General features: G+C 39.0%; 1 protein-coding gene across 1 annotated transcript in view; it reads left to right on the top strand.

Moving 5' to 3' along the window:
• The window catches only part of ADGRV1 (adhesion G protein-coupled receptor V1), a gene marked incomplete at its 5' end in the record, with an annotated part of 472,861 nt that extends 454,556 nt beyond the window's left edge, over positions 1 to 18,305 (top strand). The window contains 3 exons of the mRNA XM_080679158.1: positions 8,696 to 8,887; positions 11,642 to 11,819; positions 17,896 to 18,305. Coding sequence (XP_080535284.1) covers positions 8,696 to 8,887; positions 11,642 to 11,819; positions 17,896 to 18,014 — 489 coding nt within the window. The 3' untranslated portion in view covers positions 18,015 to 18,305. The remainder of the gene's footprint in view (positions 1 to 8,695; positions 8,888 to 11,641; positions 11,820 to 17,895) is intronic.
• Between the last annotated feature and the right edge of the window lie 7,937 nt (positions 18,306 to 26,242).

The following is a 26,242-nucleotide window of genomic DNA, read 5'->3' as shown; positions in this document are numbered from 1 at the left end:
ATAAAATTGTACACTTGAAAGTTACACAATGTTATTAAACAATGCCCCAATGCATTTAATTAGGAAATAAAAGAATACTAATGAATGAAGTGAGTGGATAGGAGGAAAACACTCCCATCAAGTGTAGACATCCATCAGTAGTTACCAAAGTGGCTGATCTGTCATGAGTCAGATTGTTCTCTAACCTAAGGCAACCTTTTTCTTGACAGCGCTCTGTATTACCTATATCAGTTTATTCTCACTTTGCTCTCGGTTGTAATTGTGCTTTTCCCAAAGACATTGGTTATATCTGAAATAAACAAATGCCTCTTTTTTTCCTTCTTGAGTTTCTGATGATGTGGACCGCCTCATTCCTCTGGAACAGAAGTTCTTCTTGACTTCTCCGATATGGTTAGCTGTGTCTGCCCTCTTATCTGATCTGCCTGACCAGGTGGTTGGTTGTTCCTTGTTTACTTCTCTGGTTCCTCTTCCTGTTCATATTCTCCAGCTGTGTTTAATTCTGAGCACTCAGCTTTTTTCTCTACAGCGCGTAACCTTTAAAAACAATCATACACCCATAATGGCTTTAACTTTACCACTACGCAGCTATTTCCATGCTTGTGTATCTAACCTTGCCTTCTCTCCTGATCCCAGTCTCATACTTAAAATAACCTTACATGTTTTCACACCAACATATATGAAATTTAATTTAATCTCCGCAGCCAAGTGATTCTCCTTGCTTTTTATTGGCACTGGATCATCCAATTTTTCCTTTTCATCATCATCAACAGTATTCTTTGGTTACCTATCCCTGTCCAGACAACTAAGCTTAATCCATAAAGTGGTTCACAGATACCTGAACGCTAAATTTTTAAAGTCTTGTTTTCAAAAAGCCAATATAAAGGATGCTGACAAAACACTATATTTAAAAGTACTTACAGAATTACGAATGGGTTTTACATTTATAAATGTTAGGAAAATAATATTTTTTGACATGTAAAAATTATAAAAAATTCCAATTTCAGCACAGTTTCAACAGAGACCATATATCCTGCTAAATCTAAAATATTTACTATGTGACTCTTTTCAGAAAAATTTTGCTGACCCTTGGCAAAAAACGTTAGTGTTCAATTTATTATAACAACAAATTCAGCCCCTAGTTTATTCTTAAGCTTTCATTGTTGAGAAACCACCACCACAATAAAAAAGGAGGAGGAGGAGAAGGAGGGAGGGAGGAAGAGAAGGCAGGAGGAAGAGGGAGGAGGAGGAGGAGGAGGAGGAGGAGATTTTTATCACCCCTGAAAGATTTCCCAGACACACCCTCCCCCCCACCCCAGAATATACCTCCTTTGCTCCCAGAGCCAGGCGACCACTGATCTGCATTCTGCCACTATTTATTAATTTGTATTTTCTAGAACTTTGTATTAATAGAATCATACAGTAAATACTCTTTTGTATCTGACTTTTAAGAAAATATATTTGTATTGATTTCAGAGAGGAATGGAGAGAGAGAGAGAGATAGAAACATCAATGATGAGAGAGAATCACTGATTGGCTGCCTCCTGCAAGCCCCACACTGGGGAACAAGCCCACAACCCAGGCATATGCCCTGACCAGGAATCGAACCGTGACCTCCTGGTTCATAGATCAACACTCAACCACTGAGCCACTGGCCAGGTTGTGTCCAACTTTTTTAACCCAGAATACTGATTTTTTTTTATTCATTCATGCTGTTGTGTTCATCAGAATTTGCCCTTTTTCTTGTTATGTAATTTGGGGGGGAAATTATAAATATTTATTATATAAGAATTGAAACAGAATAAAAGTATAAAGATTAAAAAATTTTAAATAATTTCAAGCTTCCTGCATAAGTAATCCATATTAAAATTAGGTGACCATAATAGAAAGAATGGTGGCCAGCAATTTTCCAAATTCAAAAAGCTTATGGAACCCCAAGCAAAGAAAAATACACCTCAGCATATCATAGTCAGACTCTTGAAAACTCTAAATAGGAAATAATGAGAGCAGCTTGGGGAAGTAAAGGGAACATTGTATACAAGAAAATAATGATAAAAATTCTCATCAGAAACTCTGGAAGCCAGAAGACAATGGAATGACATCTTTAAAGACTCCCAACAAACAAAAAAACAGAATCTATTAACCTAGAATTCTATATCCAGTTAAAATATTTCTCTAAAACGAAGGTGGAATAAAGATATTTTATACAGACAAAAGCTGAAAGGATTTATTTCCAACAAATCTGAACTACAGCAAATGCTAAAAAGAAGTTCTGCAGGCTGAAGGAAAAGGGAAAGATACGAGAGAAATCCAATTCTATAGAAATGAATGAAGAACACCAGAAAGAGTAAACATCAGGCATACTAAATATGATTGGATGGCTAAATATAAATAAATTTTAAATATGTGACAATATTATAGTTACTATAATATAAAAAACTATTTCATTTTACTTACATTTGTCATAAGAAAAACTAAAATGGAAGAGAAATAATTGTTGAATTTCAAAATATGCATCTACACCACAAAAGATATTCTAATCACCAGAGGAATGATAAGTGGTTTTTCAAAAAATAAGAAAAGAAATAATAAATACTTTAAAGGATTAGAAACACTGGTTTTTATCATCTAGGTATTTCAATCTTATAGTATTGATTGACTACATGCTAAAAAAGATGATAAAGTCATTGGTACTCAGATCTCCTCCCATCTTCAATCTTCCCAACTTTAGGAATGTTTTTACTTAATATCATGCTTTCTGCATTGCCCAGACACTTAACATTTACCTTTAACTCTACCTATCCTATCTAATAAAGAGGTAATATGCAAATTGACCATCACTCCAACACACAAGATGGCCACCCCCATGTGGTCAAAGATGGCTGCCCCCATGTGGACACAAGATGGCCACCACAAAATGGCCGGCAGGGGAGGGCAGTTGGGAGGGACCAGGCCTGCAAGGGAGGGCAGTTGGGGGGAACCCAGGCCTGCAGGGGAGGGCAGTTAGGGGTGACTGGGCCGGCAGGGGAGGGCAGTTGGGGGCGACCAGGCCTGCAGGGGAGGTCAGTTGGGGGCAACCAGGCCTGCAGGGGAGGACAGTTAGTGGTGACCAGGCCAGCAGGGGAGGGCAATTAGGGGCAATCGGGCTGGCAGGGGAGGGCAATTAGGGGCAATCGGGCTGGCAGGGGAGCAGTTAGGCATCGATCAGACTGGCAGAGGAATGGTTAGGGGTGATCAGGCTGGCAGGCAGAACCAGTTAGGGGCAATCAGGCAGGCAGGCAGACAAGTGGTTGGGAGCCAATAATCCTGGATTGTGAGAGGGCAGTCAGACATCCCTTGAGGGGTCCCAGATTGGAGAGGGTGCAGGCTGGGCTGAGGGACACAACCTCTCCCCCCACCCCCGCATGCACGAATTTTGTGCACTGGGCCTCTTGTAATTCTTGGTTCTGTTTCTAAATGGATGGTCCTTTTACATGATCCTTTAGCCATCTTCATTACTGAATTTTTTGTTTTTTCCTCTCTATTGGCCAACTCATCTCTTTATTGGTTATATTTTATTATCATGTAGTTTGGGAAAGGAGTTCCCTAAGAAGATTCATGGATGCTGAATTCCCAGCATTTTTCTATGTTTGATAATTTCACATGTTAGATTGGCTGACTATAATATTCTTTGACCACTTCTTTCCTCAGAACTTAATAGATATTGCTCCATTATCTTTAAGCATTTAAAGTTGATGTAAAGAAGTCTAAAACCATCCTAAAATTTACCACTTATTAAGAGATTGGGGTTTTAAAGAATCTGTATCAAAATGTTGCTGGACCACAGTATTATACTTTAAATCTGCAAATTTAGTTCTTACTGTATTTTTCAGGAAACTTTTCTTATATTAATATTATATCTTTGTATTCATCTTCAGTTCCATTTATTGGATTCCCTATTTCAAGGAAAGCAATTACCAATCCTGGGTTATTTCTATTACATATTAGCTTCTATAATTCCCTTAATCTCTCTGTCTTTTTCATCTTAATGCGCTGGAATTTTATATTAGCAAAATCTTTTCCTTTATTTTCAAATTCTCTGAGTCATGATATGCCTCTTCCATAGTCAGTTCCAACTACTGATAGCATTGTTCTTCAATAACTGTCATGGCATACAGTGAGGTATATGGTGTCTGTAAGACCAGGTCTTCACTGAGTGTAAATCTCTAGCTCTTTATTCCTCAAATATGTAAGTACTGGCACTGTATGGAATTTAATATCTAGACTGATTTAATTATTTGTATTTAATTGGCAGGCTAGAAACTATCTTCTGTATATTTTTATCATATATCATTGTTCAAAATTCTTTGCCAGAATTTAAAATAAATACTAGAGACAGAGGCCATTTGGAGTCAATATGTCAGGTTGCTCAACACATTTAGTCAGGGTTGCTGGCAGCTCTTGCTGTATGGGTGTGTTAATTCTCATTGGTGGAGAATGTAGTGTGAAGGCTGTCACACTAGCTCCAATTGGCTGTGAGTGCAGGATAGCATTCAGAATTCAGGAAAAATAAATCATGAACTAATGTTTCACTTTATTTAGAGACACATAAAATTAAAGGAATGGGCCAGACAGCTATTAAATGAGTTCATTTAATGCATTTGCTATTTTAACACTCTTCTGCAACATGAAGGAATTATGGGATGGAGAGGCAGGGACAAAGAAGATTGCTGACTAAGACAGCCTGCATGCAGTTATATTTTGAATACCTGGGTTTTACCCTTTTCTGAGATCTTTTTACAAGTCCTACAAAGCTTAACTGCTCTGAGTTGCAGGCCCTATCTTAGCCCTCAGAGGGGACTCTCTCAGGTTTTAGAAGAGTTCTCCAAGTCACCATTGCCATTTGACAAATGTGAAGCCCTGAGACTTCACTTCCTTCTGAGCCAGGCAGCTCAGTCATCTCCCTGTTTTCCCCACTCTTCATCTTCCACCATTCCTTGGTTAAATTTGTATGGTTGATAAGGGAAAGGGCACACAACAAGAATAGGACCAATAGGACCACAGTTGTTTAATGATTTTTCTCTTTAATAACTATAGATAAGAGATTTTCTTACAGACCCTGGGAAAGTGGAGGATGTGTTGCAAAGAGAAAAACAAGGCTATAAAAAGAAAATGATGCCTCTAAGCCTGGATGCGTCCACTACTCAGAAAAGAAAATATGTTTTGAGAACAAACCAAGGACAGGACATGCTTGGATTGGTTGCTGTGCCTGGACCCTGACCCCCTCCAGGAGTTTGTCTCAGGAATGCTGACCATCCTCACGTCCCAGGAAATGGCAGAGCTGGGTTTCAACACTATTGAATATTAACTACTTGTTATTGGACTTCAAGATCCTGGAAGGAGACACACAGACCACGGATCCTGCAGCCCTTCTCTTGCCCCACTTCCCCCTTGCACGTAGCCTTTCTTCCTTATCCATATATAATCAGCTAGTTAGTAGGGGAGGTTAGAGCAGAATTTACAGGATGGCCTGCTGCTCTCTGCATACTGCCAGCATTATTGGAATAAATGCTCATATATGATTCAACCTTGTTTCTGCTTAATTTGTGCCCGGTTTCAAAATGCCAATGGTGATTCTCTCCCCTCATATGGAACTGAAAGAAATTATTGAGATAATCAGCCAAAACCTTCTGTACTTGTTTTGCTCTTTGATGATGTTAAAAATATTTAACTCCTCTAACCCATTATAGTTTCATTGTCTCACTAAATATTTGTCAATAAGTTTAAATTCCTGAATCAAAAGAAATATAAAATTGGCATAGTGGCTATGTCCAATCCAGATACATCAAACTAAAGACTTTTGAAGGCATTTTTCATCATTGAAGTAGAGATCTAAGTAAATAATCAAAACAGCAATGCATCGTCCAGCTGGTGTGGCTCAATGGTTGAGCATCGACCTATGAACCAGGAGGTCACAGTTCAATTCCCAGTCAGGGCAAATGCTGGGTTTGGTTTTGTTTTGTTTTTTTTAATATATTTTATTGATTTTTTTACAGAGAGGAAGGAAGAGGGACAGATAGTCAGAAACATTGATGAGAGAGAAACATCGATCAGCTGCCTCCTGCACACCTCCCACTGGGGATGTGCCCGCAACCAAGCTACACGCCCTTGACCGGAATCGAACCCGGGACCCCTCAGTCCGCAGGCCGACGCTCTATCCACTGAGCCAAACCAGTTTTGGCTAAATGCTGGGTTTTGAGCTCGATCCCCAGTAGGGGGCTTGCAGAAGACAGCCAATCAATGATTCTCTCTCATCATTGATATTTCTATAGCTCCCTCTCCTTTCCTTTCTGAAATCAATATAAATAATATTTTTTAAAAAGCAATGCACAAAAAGAATTCCCTTCTCTTCACTAGGTAAAGAATAGGAAGAACAGATGGATTATATGTGCTTGTTTCTAAAACAGTTAACCTATTATTTTGTGGGATATTGTTGTCTTTGTGAACAACTTGAGAGGAGCCAAACATTTTATCCTTGCATCTCAGTGCCTGGCAGTGTGCATAGTGGGTGGTCAGCATATTCTATTGAATAATTGAGATTCTAGATTCTCTATTAAAAATTTTTTGCAGACAATCATAGAAAGGAGAGCCTGCGATTTAGAGCCTGCAGTATTTGGAATAGGGACTTGTTTTTACTCTGAGGTTAGAAACTTCCATAGCTGAGTACTTTGGATAATGAAGGTTCCTTTTCTGCATTTGCCCAGCCAGGGCTGGGCACAGGCAAGTGTCATACAAGTTGCATTTAAACACTCTTTTCTTTTCCTATTAATGGTATTTATGTTTCCTGAGGCACACCTACAAGATTCAAAGAATTTGCTGTATGTGTGAATAGGCTTTTAACAAAAAAAGGCAGTTTTCACATGCAAGTTATTTCAGCAGTCAGTTCCTTTCCCAAAGCACAAAAGGCTAGATATTAAAACAAACATGAGAGAATATGCTGTTTTAACAAATGGGTCCTTAGAGATGGGCTTTAAAGCTTGGTTTTTGTTTTCTGATCTAACTTTTACCCTATCACTTTGTAACACTTAAGAAATCCTGAAATAAATCAGTGACATTCTCACAGTTTTCAAGGCTGGCAGTTTAATTTTTTTCCTGTTTTGTCTACTGCTGTGGCCAATGTAATTAGGTCATACTCATGTGAAAAGTTACTTGTACAAAAAAAAAATTTGGATGTGTATGTGTATTTTCAGGAAGATTTGTCTCTGCTAATGTTCACAGCATCATTTGCACATGAGAATAATTTCTGTCTACATAATTTAAAATATTAATGTTGTTTTAAAAAGCACAAAAAAACCCTAATTCAAAAGGAAATAACTTTGTTACTAATTTCATATCATTGTTAGAATAGTTATATTTTAAAATATTTTTAACAGCTAAACCACTGATTTTAAAACATTTGTTAATTAAGTAGACTGGATGCCAATCTGAAAAGGGGTCATTTCAGCAGAAAGGAGAGAAAGGCCTAATTTTTAATGGTATTCTAAACATGGCAACAGAGATGTAATGCTAGCAGCCTACCTTGCAGGCTGTCCTCTAATTTCGTTTTATATTAAAATTGGTTGTAATTCTTGTTTTGTGTATCTTCTAACAGACTTTTTTCTATTTATACCAGCAGATATAAATTTCAAGCTCACATATATATTATTTACATTCTTGCTTCTACATCCCTAGAAATGTTAGGAACTATGGGAGAATGGCAACTCCACAATGTGGAGATACTTAGTTGTGTTTTATGAAAAATCTTGACATTAACTCTTTTTCTTCTTTAATAAGCTAAGTGTCTTGCTTTCATTTTTGTGGATTAATTTAAGAATTTTAGTAACTCAGGCAATTCTTATTTGCTTCCAAAACTTAAACACCAGGATTAACAGACATAAGAGGCACAATTTAGCATGTTTTATTGGCAGAATGTAAAGGTCAAAATTAACAAGCTTTATAGAGCTCCATTAGAAGTATACAGTAGATCCCTTGTAGAAATCATGAAGGAAAGCAGTGTAGGCACTGTTGGGAACACAAATGCAAAATTTGAGTTGCTATCTCTGATGGAAGCCGAGCAATTGTTAAAAAATTGACTGGATTGCAAAATAATTTAAAGGGCCAGCAGATCTTTAAGAACGTACAAGATAGCTTTATTGTTCTTATGTAACATTTACTGAGAAGTAAGGCATCAAGAATTCCTCTGAGTCCCTACCCAGTGATTCTGTTTCCAATGAGATAAATAGGTGAGATCTATAAACAAAATGAGAAGGCTTCATTAGTGCTGCCCTTACAGAAGCTACAAGGTGGCAGGAGCTCACTTCAACCACTTTGCTAAGAGAAAAAAATGAAAACAAGTGAGATCTGGGAAAAGATAGTAATTTTTTGGAAGATAAGAGGTTTGCTTTCTGAAACAAAATGTACATAGCTCATATTTTAACCAAGAAAAAACATGATGTGTTAGTGAGGGAGCAGTTTTCCCAAATGATATGAAATAACTTTTTTATGACATTCAGAAATTTACAGTGGCCTCTTGCTAGACCTCTAACATTGTTCTGTAATCCCAGCTTTGGGTAGAGCTTGGAAAACATTTGTAGAAAATCGCTATGCTTCTAACCATGTTTATTCTTCAGCTATGGTAGCAGGACTTCTTTTAACATGCTAGTTTTCTTTTCTTTTGCAGGGACTTTACGTTTTTGTGGTCTATTTCATTCTTCACAACCAGACTTGTTGCCCCATGAAGGCCAGCTACACAGTGGAAATGAATGGGCACCCAGGACCCAGCACAGCCTTCTTCACACCCGGGAGTGGAATGCCTCCTTCTGGAGGGGAAATCAGCAAGTCCACCCAGAATCTAATCAGTGCTATGGAAGAGGTCCTGCCCTTGACCTTGACTTGACCTCTATCTGTCTGTTACTTTCCCATATACGGCCTTTCCATCTCAAAAAGTGTACAAGTTAAATGGTGTTATGTAATGTTTAAATCCTTCTCCTACATGCTGACCAACTGTAGTATCATGCATGTTATTGAATTCATTTTCTTCCCTACCCTGCAACCTATACTAACCAGCAGTTTGTTCTAGGAACTCAGACAGAGCATATTTTGTCATCTTTTTCTTCAAAATCTTCCAAATTTGCCACGGCAGTGTCTAAACCAGCTTCAGAAGTGTTGTGTTGTTTTTTTTTTAACTATTTTTCCTCAAAATTCTAACACAGCTCTCTTCTTTCACCCATCCCAACTCACTACTTCAATCCCATCAAACACAAAGTGAAAATGGGCTGAAACTCTTTTTAATTTAAATACCAGGAAATATTTTAGAACAAAGGCTCAGAAGAGTGCTTTAGCAGCACTACTTAGAAAGTCTATTCAGGATGTCCTCTGTAAAGTTTCCCTCCCATTGCTCTCTGCATTATGTTCACATCACGTTGGTTTCCTGTGTCAAAATACACGTTGCCACCAACCTATTAGTAATGCTGCCATAGCACTGGTACCATTGCTCAGGCTTTAAATCATACCTAAAGACATTTGTCCGGAAAGAGATGGTATGCAGTCCCTAAGAATTTCTGCATTGCCCAAGATGTGCTTGTCTCCCATTCCTTACATAGCTCATACTGCCCTCTCTGTGTTAAAGAGCCAAGGAGAACAGTACTTGTGTTTATTTGCATCCTGAAAAATGGTAGGAAATCAATGTGCATGTGTCTGAAAAGGAAACAGTTGATAGATTGTAGGTAAGTAGGAAGATAGAAGATAGATAGATAGATAGATAGATAGATAGATAGATAGATAGATGATCTATAATAATAAAAGTATAATACGCTAATTAGACCTGATGTCCTTCCGGACCAAGCTGGGGCTGTAAGGGAAGCCCTGGTCCCGGGTGCCCGAGGGAAGCTGGTGCCGGCAACAGGGGAAGGAAGGCCTACTCTTGCACTAATTTTGTGCATCGGGCCTCTAGTAGATAGATAATCTACCTGTTCAGTGATATTTTTTTCTCTTCCATGTAAATATAGAAAGTAATTTTACCCATGTCAGGTTAAAATTATGATACAGTATTTAAAATGATCAAAAATCAAGTACAGTATTTAAAAATTGGAATATATCTTTAGTACCATAAATGTTTAGAAATCTAGTACCATATCTATATCCAAAAAGTTTTAAAAACTGAATTATTTTCACATCAAAGTTGATAACAATGGAAATGGATATTTTTAGGATCAGCAATTCAGGAATGAATTTTAAAAAAGGTTTTTGTCTTTTTTATTGATTACCCATGCTAGCATTTACCTAGATTTGAACTGTACAGTGCAATAACCATTAGCCATGTGTGGCTATTTAAATTTTAACTAACTAAAACAAAATAATATTAAAAATTTAGTTCATCAATCACTATGTTCAAGTGCTCTGGTAGCTACAATGGTGGAGAATGCAGATATCAAACATTTGAATCATCACAGAAAGTTCTGTTGAACTGTGCTGATCTAGATGTTCAACTTCTTAACAAAATTTTTAAAGATTTTTGTCTTCTCTCAAATTTGTTTCTACAGTCCTCTGGTCACTTTTCTCAGTCTACGACATCCCTGCATTCACTCAGAAAAGCTTATATTGGGAGACAGCAGCTGTGACAGTTCAATTCCTGGGCCTGAGCCACTACTCGAGTGTTCATTCGGGGTTTGCACAGTGGCATACCCTAACGTGTGCTCTACATTCCTCAGAGGCTTAGGATTGGCCTTGATCCAGCTGTCAACAAGGGACTGTCAGAGACATTCTAGAAAGCCTTCCAGAGAAGGGAAAGCATTAGGAAAGGAAGGATTAAGAGGGTTTTACCAGTAACCATGAGGGAAGTGAATATTTTTAATTATTTCAGGATAGAACTATCTTTACTTTTTTAATATGGTTTTTGTTCTTTTTCTATTAATCTTATATCTAGCCACTCAACAGTCTCTGATATACTTCATTTAATTTTTATTTTTAAAATATGTTTTTATTGATCTTTTGAGGGAGAGAGGAAGTGAGAGGGATAGAGAGATAGAAACATCGATGAGAGAGAAACATGGATCTGCTGCCTCCTGCATGCCCCCTTCTGAGGATCAAGCCCACAACCCAGCTATGTGCCCTGTCAGGATATCAAACCAGTGACCTCTTAGTTCATGGGTCAATACTCAACAACTGAGTATTGGGCTCAGGATAGAATTTTTAATTGTTTAATTTTTTAAAAGGAGGAGTTTAGAGTACTATCAGAGAACTTTTTTTTTCAATTCATTATGTCCTTATAGATAGTTGCTATATTTAAAATTGTATCTGTATCTTAGATCAAACATTAGGAGAGTTCCTCTCCAATTCTTATATTTTTAACAATTTTCTTTGCACAATACATTTTTTAAAAAATAAAATGTATTGATTGGTTTAAAAGATACTTTTCTTTCCCCACACATGACTGCATAGAAATCTACAAGTAATTCTAATAGAGAAATCGTTTAGAATCACCAGATTAGATTGTCTCATGGGGAAACATACTTCTCTAAAAAACAAAGGTACAATTAAAGGCCTCAATTCTAAATACTTTATATACATTCAGCATAAATGTGTATGTATTCATATTATGGTTTCCTTCCCTCCCCATCCCAAACAGGTGCCACCTGACTGGGAGAGAGGATCCTTCCAACAAGCCAGTCAGGCCAGTCCCGACTTAAAGCCAAGTCCGCAAAATGGCGCCACGTTCCCTTCCTCCGGAGCATATGGCCAGGGCTCACTGATAGCTGATGAGGAGTCCCAGGAGTTTGATGACTTGATATTTGCATTAAAAACTGGTATGTGTGAGCCCACAAACTACATTCGAAGTAGGCACTCTGGCTGTGCTACAATTTATATCTTCTTCACATGAAGTTGCATCAGTACAGTCAGTCACCCTTAGCACAGCCTGATTCTCATGACCCATTCCTAATTTCAGCCTCACTGTGGGTTATATTGCTCTTGACACCAAACATAACATGACCTCAAAATAATTTACAATTTGCTTTTAAGAAAAAGGCATGCTCTCACTAAATGTAAGTATCTCTGTCCTGGAATTATTCTAGAACACCAAGATACTATTGAGACAAGTTCAGTGTCATAAAACAATCTGCTGGGGATTTCACTGAGAGATTTGCCTCTGATCTGCCAAAGAGACCTTCTTAGGAGTAGCTTTAAAGCAGAAACTTTCAAAGGCAGCACAGTGGGCCTTTGTACAGTTTTTAAAGTGCTATTACATACAGTATTTTATTGGCTTTTCCTATAAATTCAACCGCACCCAACCTGTAACCCAATGGAAAGTTGTTTTCAAATAAAATGTATAGGGGTTTTTTTCTTTCATCTTTTTACTCAGAAAAATGTTGAACTAACACTGTTAAAAAAATTCAGTGAAATTTTTATTTCTAGATGCACAACTAAGCAAGAAGATAAAAAGAAGAGGTTTTTTAATATAGTCCATACTCAGATGAAACTATTTAAATAATAATTCAAAAGTGCATTTTACTATATATAGACATCCATATATTCAGAAAAATGCTTGGCACTTAGTAAACCTTTTGTAGATATTATTGGAGAATGAATGAATATGAAACTTGGAGTTTGCTTGGAGGAATAGACATCCACACAGTCATGACATAAGGAAGAGTAATATAAGTAGTGGAAAGAGTTACTAGTTACTGAGGGAATCAGGAAAATGTTTTAAGCCTCTCTTAATTGATTCTTGAAGAATGTGTAGGTTTGAAATAAGTAAAGAGTGGAGGAAAGACAATACAGATGGAGGGAGTAGAATTAGACAACGCCTAGGGCTTACACGTGCATGGCCTGCTTGGGGAGAACAGGCATTGCAGTGTGGCTGGGATGTAGGAGGAGCAGAGCTGGGCAATGGGAGAAAGGCCTGAAAGCTAGCTGAGCTGCATTGTTAAAAACTGACTGTAGTTCCCCCGTCTGGGTTTCAGGTAACACGAGATAGTCATAGTCATCCTCCATGAGAGGATCACCTGACTGATTATATTTGGGAAACTGAAGATTGACAATTCATATTACCATTTTAGCAGCTCTAAAAAAAACCTCGCTCAAAGACAACCTGGTGTTTCCAGAACACATGTAGTGATATATTCATTTGGAGAAGCAGACACTTCCTGGTATTTTGCATAATATTAAAATGCTGGTCAGATGCCATGCTAAGGAGTGGGATTCTTAAAAAATCTTTATTATTGAAAGTATTACATATGACCCCAACCCCCTTTTTTTTTTTTAAAAGAACCTAGTAAGCCATGAATGTTTGTGAGGAGAGGAATGGCATGTTCCTACTGGTTTTTAAGGCAAAATAACTCTTAGGAAAGATAAGGAATCAATTTAGAAGCAAAATTAAAAAGGCTGGGAGGTTGTTACAATGGTCCAAAAGAATGAGGTTTGGTCCTCAGATTTGAAGAGTGGAAATAAAAAAGAGAAGATGCACACAGGAGGAAGGCTGAGGGACAGCAGCAAAGACCTGATGCACACAAGGTCACTGAGGGATTGTATAAGGAGCATCTGTTCATTTATTTGTGTGAAGCAGGACACTGATGAGTTCTGATTTGGACACATTGATTATTAGGTCTGGTAGCTCTTAAATATTCAGGTTTGGAGGCTCTTGGGTGAGGGTTCAGGGTCAAAGGTATTGATTTGAAATGCATCTGTGCAGAGATTATATTTGAAGCTATGGGGATGAATAAGACTGATCAGGGAGAGTGGAAGGGGAGAGATGAGAAGCAAAAAGGTGAAGAAGGTAGGAAGGGAGGAAGGGAAACAAGAAGAACATCCTAGATAATATCTACATTTTAAGAATGAATAGAAGAGGTTCCCGGAGAGGGAACTGTATAGCATGGTGAGAAAGAGATCTAGAGAGAGAAGAGAGTTTCAATAAGGAGGGAATGCACAAATATCTAAAATGTTCATTAGCATTAGGACTAAAAAGGAGGCTTTCAGATTACAAATAATTTCCAGTACTACACAGTGGTCAGTTGTGGATGTTACAACACTGGGAACATAAAATGAATTCTTGGAGCATAATTCAATTAGATGTGGATCCTATATATATATATAACAAGTATTAAATGCATTTAGCTCGGGAATGCATGGAATGACTTCCTTACTTACAGAGTTTACTATTCCTGAGAGTTTGCTACACTTGTTAGGAAATAAATACTTCAAAAGACCAAAATAATAGTCTCTCACATTGGCTCCCTCTGCTTTTAGGAAAGGTACTATAAACATCCAGCACCACCCCTAGACACTTTGCATCGTAGAATGTGGTCAAATAAGAGGAACAGTCCACATGCCATTCTGTCTGCAGCAGAATTTACAATTGACACACGGGCCAGATTTGGCCCAGCAGGGTATTTTGTTTGACCCTCTAGCATTTTAGCATTGTTTTAGTATTTTTATATTCCATAAAAATCCAGAATGTCTTTTTAAAAAAAATCTAGCCCTGGCCGGTGTAGTACACTGGTTCGAGTGTTGGCCTGCACACCAAAGGATCACAGCACCAGTTCAATTCCCAGTCAAGGGCAGGTACCTGGATTGCAGTTCTGATACCAGGCCCCAGTTGGGGTGCGTGCCGGAGGCAACCAATTGACATGTCTTTCTTGCATTGAGGTTTTTCTCCCTCTCTCTGTGTGTCTCTCTCTTCCCCTCCCTCCCTTCCTTTCATTCTCTCTAAAAATCAATAGAAAAAGTATCCTCAGGTGAGGATCAACACACACACACACACACACACACACACACACACACACACAAAGAAATCTAGCAGCAAAGTGATTGGAATTGAGTAATAGTTGCCTCTTTAGATGGAACTCCAGCTCTTCGGTTTATCCAGTGCTCACTAGTACTGATTTATACTAACTTCCCTGTCCTCTATGACATTTTAATTTGCAAATCTTGATCTGTCTCAGGTCTGCCTTAACTATGGGCCACTCCAAGTCAAGTGGGTCTTCTAATTCTTTTTCATTTGAATCCCTAAATGACTGAAAAGTTATGTAACCCTTCGCATAGTAGTATATTTCAATAAACATCTAAAGATTTTCATCTAAGTTTAGTGCCAAATAATGTAATTTCCACTGTATTATAAATTTCAGTGTTTTAAAATAAAAAATTTTACATTATTTTATTAAACTAATTCAAAGAGTTTAAATTCCATAGCAATTTGATTCACTTCATTTTAAAAATATGTGAGCAGCCTTTTCTTTTACAAGTGGAAAATTTACATCATTCCTTTTTTCATTGTTACACATTTGATTTCATGGCTTACATATTATATGTAGAGCTAACATATAACTTATCTCCAAAACAGGGCAATTTGAGAGAATAAAGGGGAAGCAACTAATCATTTTTAAGGTATAAACTGGGACTTTTCAGTTGCATTCTCCAACGCCCTGTTTTGAAGGCGTAGTGAAAGAAGTATTTGTGAAAGGGTATGGACATGGGTCTTGATGGATGGGCAGGAGGACACCCAGGCTGGAATTAACATGGCGCATCCAGGATCACTTTGAAAAAGCTTTCCCATGGGCAAAGGTTGAGATATGTCTACTCAGTAGGCTAGAGCCAGGTTAGGAGGTATTTTACAGCCAATACAGAGGGTGTCAGATTTCATGCAGTTGGCCATAGGGACTAATGTTTGTTCTAGAGAAGGAAAGGGCAGTAGAATGCTGAATAGATCAGATGAACAGAGTGGACAAAAGAGATAGAATAGGCATTTTCAAGAGCGAGGATGCAGAGCATAGTTTATTAATACATACAGCAAACTTTTGCTGAACACCTACGGTGTGCTGGGCACTGTCCTATGAGCTAGGAATATAAAGATATGAAAGTACATAATCCAATGGGAGAGTCAGAAATTTTGGAAGAGAATCATCATGTTTCCATGGCTAGCAGAGGTGATTCCTGAGTTGATAATTACAGGAAGAGTGGAGGCTGACAGATTAAGGAGTTGGGGGATGAGAGAATCCCAGGCAGTGCCAGCATAATAACATGGTGTGAAAAGGGAGTGACCAGCAGCTCTAGTGAGATATCAGGCTAGAGAGCAGGCAGGGGCTCAGGTGGATCTTGTAGGCCTTGATAAGTCCTGCAGATAAGTCCTCTGGGGGTCAGACAACAGAAGGAGATGCAAGAGAAAGCAGACCTCTGGAGATCAGAGCATGGGGTGGGCAAGTACAGTGTCACAGAAGCAAAGGAAGGAAGTGGGGTGTCAACAGCAGCCTTTAGCAGAGAGAGGATGGGAAGGACAGAGACCCAGGAGAGGGAGGGTTTAACTAGAAGAAGGTCCTTAATGGGCTCCTGCTTCCATCCCAAATAGGGTAAGACAAAACTAATACACCTTCTTCCTAGAGCTACCAGATCTCTGCAGATTAGCTTTCCTACAGCTCAGACAGAAGGAAGTCTCAGCTCCCAGCAGCTGTTTTTTCACTTTCTTTTAGAGTCTAGTGCCCAACAAATTCAACCAGCAGCATGCCCTGTGACCACATCCCCATTCTGTGTGTGTGTGTGTGTGTGTGTGTGTGTGTGTGTGTTGAGAGAGAGAGAGAGAGAGAGAGAGAGAGAGAGAGGTGTTACTAGTATCGTGTTAAGTTTTCTGAATTATTCTAAGTTGTGAAAAAAATAGTGAATACTGGAGCTCCCTCAAAACAGATTCTGGGTACTCTCTGTAGTTAACAGCAAGCTTTTGGTGACTCTTGCGCAGATCTGTTTGGCACTGTGTTGCATAATTATTTTTATCTCGGGATCAGATCTGAGTCATTCGGAGTCCGAGTCTTCCGGGCGCTTGATATGGCACTAGGTGTTGTCAGTGCACGTCTTTCTTCTTGGATCACTGCCTACCCTGACTGAGTCCCAGCTGAAGGGCCTTCTATTTTTCAGTGCCTGTGGGGTTGGAGGTTATGTGGTTTTGAACAGCAAACCCTACCCCCAAACCCTGCTGAAAAATTCTGATAACCTGCCTGATTTTTTATTTTATTTTAATAGTCCCAGTTGCCAAATGCTGTTCCTGGGAGTAAGTTATACCTGTCAATCATTGAGAACCCCGACTTGTGCCTTTAGAAATTAATTTTACTTATAAAACTACCAAAAGGAGCCCTAACCGATTTGGCTCAGTGGATAGAGCGTCGGCCTGTGGACTGAAAGGTCCCAGGTTCAATTCCAGTCAAGGGCATGTACCTCAGTTGCAGGCACATCCCCAGTAGGACATGTGCAGGAGGCAGCCGATCAATGTTTCTCTCTCATCAATGTTTCTAACTCTCTATCCTTCTCCCTTCCTCCCTATAAAAAAGCAATAAAATATATTTTTTAAAAAAAACTACCAAAAGGAATTTAAAGTATAGTTTTATAGTTGTCAGTTATTAAAAATATTTATTCTAAATATATAGTTCACTCTTTACTAATCTATAATAATAAAAGTGTAATATGCTAATTAGACTGGACAGCCAAACGACCTTCTGAACATCATTCTGAACGTCCTACTGGACGAAGCCACTAAGGTGGGGGCCGAGGCAGAGGTGGTTAGGGGCAATCAGGCAGGCAGGCGAGCAGTTAGGAGCAGGCAGGCAGGGGAGTGGTTAGGGGCAATCAGGCAGGCAGGCAAGTGGTTAGGGGCAATGAGGCAGGCAGGGAGAGGGGTTAGGAGTGATGAGACAGGCAGACAGGCGAGTGGTTAGGAGGCAGCGGTCCCAGATTGCGAGAGGGTGCAGGCCGGGCTGAGGGACCCTCCCCACAACCCCTGTGCATGAATTTCGTGCATTGGATCTCTAGTATATATAAATAAACATGTTGACTTACTGTAACTTGACCCTTAATTCACTGCACTAACAGTTGGGAATTTTTGTGTTTATTCTTTTTCTATTGCAGGTGCTGGTCTCAGTGTCAGTGATAACGAATCTGGTCAAGGCAGCCAGGAGGGAGGCACCTTGACTGACTCCCAGATCGTAGAACTCAGGAGGATACCCATTGCTGACACCCATCTCTAGCGGCACAGTAACCATTAGAATGAGGATACTTTCATATTCGTATTGGCTTTGTGCTAAAACTCTATAAGTACATGCAGCCATATAATAGGAAACTGTGAAATTATTAACCCAGAAGTGATTGTTGTGTTGGAATATAAATTACTTGTGTCTTTGTGCAACCTGAAAATTCATTGCTGTAATGAAAGACCGGATTGAGTTATATCAGTTAATAGAATGTACATATTCCAAGAATATTAGTTGTTTTTAATCATCATACATGGTTAACATTGTTTAATAACAGTAATAACAATCAATAAAAACAATAGAACACATTTGGCATCCCCGGGGCTCGTTATTTATGAGGAAATGTTGTGCATGAGCAAAGAAACAAGCTCCACGTTTAGGTGATGTTCAGCCCTGTTGCTTCCAGCACTGACGCAGGTGATCCAGATTCAAGGCTTCCCAGCACCTAGAAGACTTTCATTCCTAAAAACCACAACATTTCTTTTCTGCTGACGGGGTTACTGCAGTTTGCATAGTCTTTCATTGAAAGTATGTATTTCTGCTCATTACAAAATTAGGGAACTGAACTTTTTCCAAAATGAATGTTCTGTTCCCAGTTAAAAATAACTCCAGTGAGCATTTTAGCACAGTGATGAAGAGGATCATTCAAACAGTACAGTTTGTTTGGGAGAAATATTTCTTGGTTTGGTTTTTCAGTCTTCCTTTTCTTGGAATGAGAAATCAGAAAGCCTGTCCGAGAACAAACACTATTGTGTTCGTGATGATTTCATTGACTGTGGTTCCAGAACAGTCATCAGGAACAGAACAAGTCTGTCCTAAGGAAGCCTTTTTGACCTTTGGAATTGTTAAGTAATTTTGAGAGAATCAGTATCATTCCAAGAAAAAAATAAAATTAATAAAATTTTACGTAAGAGAACATTTTTATCTGTTAATGACTTCCGTTAGAGCCACAATTAAAACATCTAAGTGCTTTGTTATTGCTGTTAAACATGGCTTTATTTTTTATAAAACCTGAGGTGGCAATATTTATCTCGATAAATTATAAAATGACTCCTCTCTTGTTCCTGTCAGTCCTCCCCTGATCCCATCTCCTCCCTCTTATACGGAGTTTTGATCAGTGGATTGTCGTTAGAAAGTAAAAGCTGCATAGCAAAATCAAACAGCATAAAAAGCAAAGGCTATAGTATTGATGGAGTTATCATCTTTTTTAGAAACTTTAGAAATGGTGTTAATAATACTGAATTTACCTGAAGTGACAAGTAAGGTAGTTGTATCTTTCAACCTACAGTATTGCACCGTAGTCTCTCCCATGCTAGGGTAGAGGCAATTGATTAAATAGGTTACAATATATAAAAGTTAATATGAAAATTTTGAAATTAAGTAAGCATTCTAAAATTATTAATAGGTTTTAGTGAATTTGGGGCTTAGGTATTAACTACAGAAATGTGAGATTTCCATCATGTGGAATCCATGGTCATAAGCACTGTAACATTTTTTTGCAGATAACTAGATGTCTCATTCTCTAACAAAAGCAGTGGTCAATAGCTATTTTCATTTCTACATGCTGTCAGAATTTGAGGAAATCTGGCCAAAAACGTGACCAATCTGGGACACCTTTCTTACTTCAGTTACTGGATTTCCATTGCTGTCCAAAAGGCCATCTTGATACGAAATCAACAGGACCACCTGCCACTGTTCAGCAGGATTCTTTTAAATATTGGAAGGAAAAAACAAGATTTCTAGAAGCCACAGTGCTAAAACAAATAAGCTTCATATTCCAACAGCAGCAATATTTTGCCAGTCTGTTTCCTCCCAGTGTAGATTAAAATGGGACGGCTGCCAGGGAAGCGCAGGACTGCGGAGGAAGAAGCAAATCAAATCCAGTTCTTAAAAATGAAAACTGAAGGGCTGGGACTGTAGCACTTTGGCTGTGGTTTTTCTCTTTCAGGAGGTTTGATCCTTTTTTTTCCTCCTTAACATTTTGAAAACAGCTTTATCAAGATATAATTCACATTCCATATGACTCATTTAAAGTGTACCATTCAAAAATATTTGCTACATTACATTATGGGGTTTTTAATTGTGGTAAATATATGTAACCCAAAATTTTCCATTTTAACCACTTTAAATATAATTTTAAAATTCAGTGGCATTAATTGCATTCACAGTGGTATGCAAACATTGCTTCTATATCCAAAACTTTTTTATCACTCCAAACAGAAACTCTGTACCCCATCTCTGTATTCTCTATATTCCTCTGTCAATAGACAACTAACATTTCTTTGGGCAATGTCTCTGCTGTATTTTTGTGATTCTTTAATTTGTATTTTGTTTTGTTTGGGGTTTCTTTCAGCTTTTATTTTTTAAAATATTTTTAATGGGATTTTCCTCATTTGGATGCAAGTGCAGCAGGTATGCAGTTGGGATAGGGGGTAGCAGTAGAGCTGGTGGAATTCCTATTAATAAGATGGGAGACCAAGCAAATGAAAATCTTAGTAAGCAAAGCACAGACTTCACTGGGGAACTTCAGCTTTGAGTTGATTTTCAATCTTTTGAGGTGTTTTAGGGCTTAATCGATATTTTCCATGTCTCCCTCCCAAATATGATCAGAGAAGTTTAAATATGTAATGGAGGTATCACTGTAAAACGAAAGTGCTATTCAAGGACATAGCTTCCAGCCCTTGCTGGTTTGGCTCAGTGGATAGAGTGTTGGACTGTGGACTGGAAGGTCCCAGGTTCAATTCTGGTCGAAGACACACGCTCGGGTTGTGGGCTTAGTCCCCAGTAGGGGGCGTGTAGGAAGTAGCTAGATCAATGATTTCTATCTCTCGCTTCCTCTCTGAAATCAATAAAAATGTATTAAAAAACAAAAAATCAGCATCCAAACAATTTCACTTTTTTTCCCCCCCAGACTAAGATCCTCCCTGAGTTTAGCCTTAAGGCCTCTGGGTGAATCTGTTTAAGGGTAGATCTCAATCAGATAAGTAAATGGTGCTGACCTTTTCAAAGCAGTTCGTTGCCAGAGTGGATCTCATCTAAGTAGCCTGAGCTGGGTAGGAACAGGGAAGGCACCAAGGGCATTCCAATGTTTCCTGTAGCCTTTTTTTTTTAATCCCCTTTTGTTTCCCCATTGACCCCTTCTAGCCTGTCCTGTAGCCTTTTAATTGTTAATGGTATGAACCCAGTCTCCCCACTGCTTCTCTAATAGGATACAAGCAGAAGGGCCACACTGTCCATAGGTAGCATTTAAAGAATGGACAAAGTGACTAAGAACTCTTCCATTATCGTTCATCTCTTCTAGTCTTTTGTCTGGCTAGTGAAATAACGTACAAGATTAACAAGGAATGTAGTCAAAACAATCCAGATGTTCACTTAATACTTCAGTATCAATTGATTAATAAACATATTTGACGTCAGTAATTTAGATGGTTTCAGGAAAAGAAGTAAATGGAGAAAAAAAGCTGTTTCCCTTCATCTATGACAATGAGATGTGCCCTGGTCCTTGGTGAATCACAGATGCTTCAGTTCAGTTTCCAGCCGGGACCCCACGGAGGACTCAGCAGCTGGTCTCACAGCTTTGTGCTGAAGTCCCTGAAAATGACTCAGCTCAAGGAAATTGTTAGCACTTTGATTACATGAAATAGTATTTTAGTCCTATGAAATAATATGAGTAATCACTTTCCTAATAAATAAAAGGAGGCAAATTTAAGCAGGGTAAACTATACTTTTTGCCTTTAATAATCCTTTTAGAATTTATGAGCAAAATCAGAAATTCAATTTTTTAAACTTTAGGAACGTACTGATAGTATTTGTTTGTAACACTAATGAAGGAAAGAGACAAGGCAAACCATTTCAACATTACTTATTTTGAATTTGGAGTGTGATTACTTTTATTTTCAAAGGTAGGGTATATGTGGGACAGTGATGTTGAAAAAAAGTTCTGGTGGGAATTCGGAGCAAGAAAATCAAGAAAAATCATGATAATAATAGCAATTGCTATTACAGTTTACAGTGCATTGATTAAAAGATATTTTTTAAAGCTGATTCATGAAGTGTATGAAACTGCCCATCAACCTACCCCATTGTGTGTGTGTAATATATATATATGAAGACTTTTGCCACTTTATAGGAAGAAAGTATAATCATTTAATAAAATACTTGGAAGAATAGGTGAAAAACACTAAAACAAATTAGAAAGGTGCTCAAGAACTGTCAGGGGTGTTATGGTATTATATAGTAATTGGTGGTTTCCTCTTTTTAAATACCATCTTTATCCTCGAGGCTCATCCATTTAGTCACATATTGCATAATTTTCTTCTTTTTATAAGCTGACTAGCATCCCATTGCATGTATATGCCACATTTTCTTTGGCTGTTCATCTGTTAATAGGCATTTGGGTTGTTTGAATAGTTGCAATGAACTTGGGTGTGCAGATGTCTCTTCTAGCTCATGATTTTAATTCTTTTGGATAAATACCAAGAAGTGATATTGCTGAATCATATGGTAGTTCTATTTTTAATATTTGAAGAACCTCCCTGATGTTTTCCATAGCAGCTGCACTATTTTGCATTTGGACCAATTGTGTACAAGGGTTCTCATTTCTCTACATCATCACCAACACTTGCTATCTTTTGATTTTTTTGATCATAGCCATCCTGACAGGTGTGAGGTGATATCTTGTGGTTTCCATTTGCATTTCCGTGATGACTAGTGACATCGAGCATTTTTAAATACCTGTTGGCCCATTTGTATGTCTTCTTTGGAGAAATGTCTGTTTAAGTCCTTGGCCCATTTTTTAATTGGGTTATTAGGGGGTTTTGCTATAGAGAAGTAGGACTTCCTTATATTTTGGAGATTGACTTCTCATTAGATATGTGGTTTGCAAATATCTTCTCCCATTCCATATCATAGGTCACCTTTTCCTCTCTTTATAAGTGAAATAAAAAAGTGACAAAAAGACAAATACTACATGGTTCCATGATCTGTGAGATATCTAAAATAGTCAAATTCCTAGAATCAAAAAGTAGAATGGTGGGACTGAGGGAAGGGAGAAATGGGGAGTTACTAATCAGTGGACATAAGCAAGATGAATAAGCTCTAGAGATCTGCTGTATAACCTTGTAGCTATAGACAACAATACTCTATTGTACACTTAAGATTTTGTTCTTACTACAACAAAATATAAAAATTTCATTTGCCAGCAGGGCTGCTTGACCACTGTTCTTCACTACAAATGCTAGCATTGCATGGAGAAAGAACTCTCTCCCAAAGACTGTGAAAAACTTATTTTCCAGGTAAGGGTGAGAGAGATTGTGGATTTAACCCTTTGGTTACAAAATATTTGTGTATATGTAATTTTCCACACAAAGCCCTTATGACTAACAGGTCATGGAAAAATAATGAAATATATAAAGTAAATATCACCTCTTGTTATTTATTTACTCTCTGTTTGACCTTCCCCATTGCCCAGTAATCCTTTAAAAATCACCTTAATTTGAGTGTTATATAGACGACTGCTAAAATGCAAAGTTTTTCATAGGTCTTCAGTGGTTTGAAGACTCCTTGGATAACTGGGAAGCAGAATGAATTACATATATAATTCAACAAATTATAGCTTTGAAAATGAAGTCTGTTTGGTAACATAAAGATATGGCATCTAATTCATTCAATAATCGCTATCAATTTGGATTTTTAAAGCCAAAACATCTTTAACTAAATCTATAAAAGATCTGGAAAAATTATGCTCTAATTTAGCTAGTAGGATAAAGATTATTTTTTATCAGTTCAACAAATATTTTGGGGGCATGAGTTTTGTTCCAGGCATTGTGCTAGGTGCTTAGGATGCCAAAACCTATAAAACATAGTTCCCACTCTTCATAAGTTTACAGTCTAGTGCAGGTTTCTCAACTGGGTTCTGCAGATGTCTTTAGGGGTTCTGTAAGAGGTTACTAGGAGTTCCAGAAAAGATTGAAAAACATTTTTAAATTGTTTGAACTTAATTCCCCATGCAATGCCAGCACTTGCAAGTGAAGAGTAATGATCAAGCAGCACTGTTAGCACATTACATTTTGTCCTTTGCCAGAAAGAAACTCTACTCTCCACAGTTCAGACTTTATCTCGGAGAATGGCAAGAAGCCATGACTTTTGACTCATAATCCTTTGGGTTGTCTTGAGAAATAAGAATGTGGCTGGATATGGGAAAGTCTTGACTTATATATAACTAGTGGCTCAGTGCACAAATTGGTGCATAATGAAAGAAAATTAATTAGAAGAAATATTTTCATATTGCTCTTTGTGTCTTGCTAATGAAAAGAAAATAGAATTCTAGCAAATCTATCTATCTACTTTAGGACTTCTGTGAGGATCAAATGAGATGAGGCACAGGAAAATGCTTCACATACACTTGGTTAAACTGTAAAATGTTTGCACCTGGCTATAAAGCAAGTCGTGTTCCTGGGCTGAAGAAACTCTAAGGAGGCTAGTTGCTAGGGAGAGGAAGCCGGGCGTTGCTATGTGACATCATTACCCAACGCCCACAGCCACCGTTTCTGGGCTGGGCTGGGCTGTGGGCATCATTTTGTGCCATGGGGTCTTGGCAGCATTGGCTGCAGTTTGGTGGGGTGTTGCTCCAGGGTGGTGGCGGGGCCTGTGTCCCACTTGGGGAAAGCCAAGTGTTGGTTTGTTTGTGCCAGGTCCATGGTGCCATTTATTTTTAAATGGCCAGTGCACATTATGGCAGCTCCTGCATTGAGCATCTGCCCCCTGGTGGTCAGTGCACATCATAGCTACCAGTTGGACAGATGGACACTTAGCCTTTTATATATATACTAGAGGCCCAGTGCACGAAATTCGTGCATGGGGGGGAGGGTGTCCCTCAGCCCAGCCTGCACCCTCTCCAATCTGGGACCCCTCAAGGGATGTCCGACTGCCCGTTTAGGCCCGATCCTACCTAAATCACAATCCAGGATGCCTGCCTGCCTTCCTGATTGCCCCTAACCGCTTCTGCCTGCCAGCCTGATCACCCCCTAACCACTCCCCTGCCAGCCTGAGTGATGCCTAACTGTTCCCCTGCCAGCCTGTTTGCCCCTAACTGCCCTCCCCTGCAGACCCGGTCACCTCCAACTTCCCTCCTTTGCCGGCCTGGTCACCCCTAAATGCCCTCCCCTGCAGGCTTGATTGCCCCCAACTGCCCTCCCTTGCAGGCCTGGTCCCTCCCAACTGCCCTCCCCTGCTGGCCATCTTGTGGCAGCCATCTTGTGTCCACATGGGGGCAGGATCTTTGACCACATAGGGGCAGCCATCTTGTGTGTTGGAGTGATGGTCAATCTGCATATTACTCTTATATAGGATAGAGGCCTGGTGCATGGGTGGGGGCCAGCTGGTTTGCCCTGAAGGGTGTCCCGGATTAGGGTTCCCTTGGGGCGTGGGGCGGCCTGGGCGAGGGGCCTGTGGTGGTTTGCAGGCCGGCCACACCCCCCAGCAACCCAAGGGGAGGCCCTGGTATCTGGGATTTATTTATCTTCTACAATTGAAACTTTGTAGCCATGAGTGGAGGCCTGGGCCCGCCAGGGTGTGTGGAAAGCTTGGCTTCCTCCATTGTCAGAAAAACCCAAGCCTCCCTCCTGCTCGCTCCGTGGCCGCAACCATCTTAGTTGGGGTTAATTTGCATACTTGCTCCTGATTGGCTGGTGGGCATGGCTGGTGGGCGTGGTTTGTGGGTGTAGCGGGGTGATGGTTAATTTGCATATTACTCTTTTATTAGATAGGATAGATTATTTTGTAACAGAATGAAATAGAGGCATTGCTCAGTTATAAAGGTAATAATGTGTTCTTCTGAACCTTGGACACTAACAAGTAATGGGATAGATATTCATTGCTTACCTTCAGAGTACATTTAATCTTATTCCTTGGCTCACTATGATTATAAATTATGTGTTATCTACAATTGAGTGATACAATTCAGATTGTTATTTCAAATGTATTTAATGTCGACATAATGAATTAACCATGAAATGACAAATACACACTTCTTTGACACTGAGATTAGAATAGGCCCTGGAGTAGAGGTGCCATTAGAATATTCAGTCCCACTAAATTATTCATGGAGACTAAGGTCCTTTGTCCTCAGAGAACAGGTTGAGTTTGAAGATGGGCAACAGGAAATGAGAATCTCTCCCCTCCTCCTCTCAACTCTGTCCCCATGCTGGCATTTCATTTGCATACCA

Source organism: Plecotus auritus (genome assembly GCF_963455305.1).
Source record: "Plecotus auritus genome assembly, chromosome: 7".
Lineage (NCBI taxonomy): Eukaryota > Metazoa > Chordata > Mammalia > Chiroptera > Vespertilionidae > Plecotus > Plecotus auritus.
The sequence above is the reverse complement of the archived record's forward strand: the minus strand, read 5'-3'. Positions and strand labels throughout refer to the sequence as shown.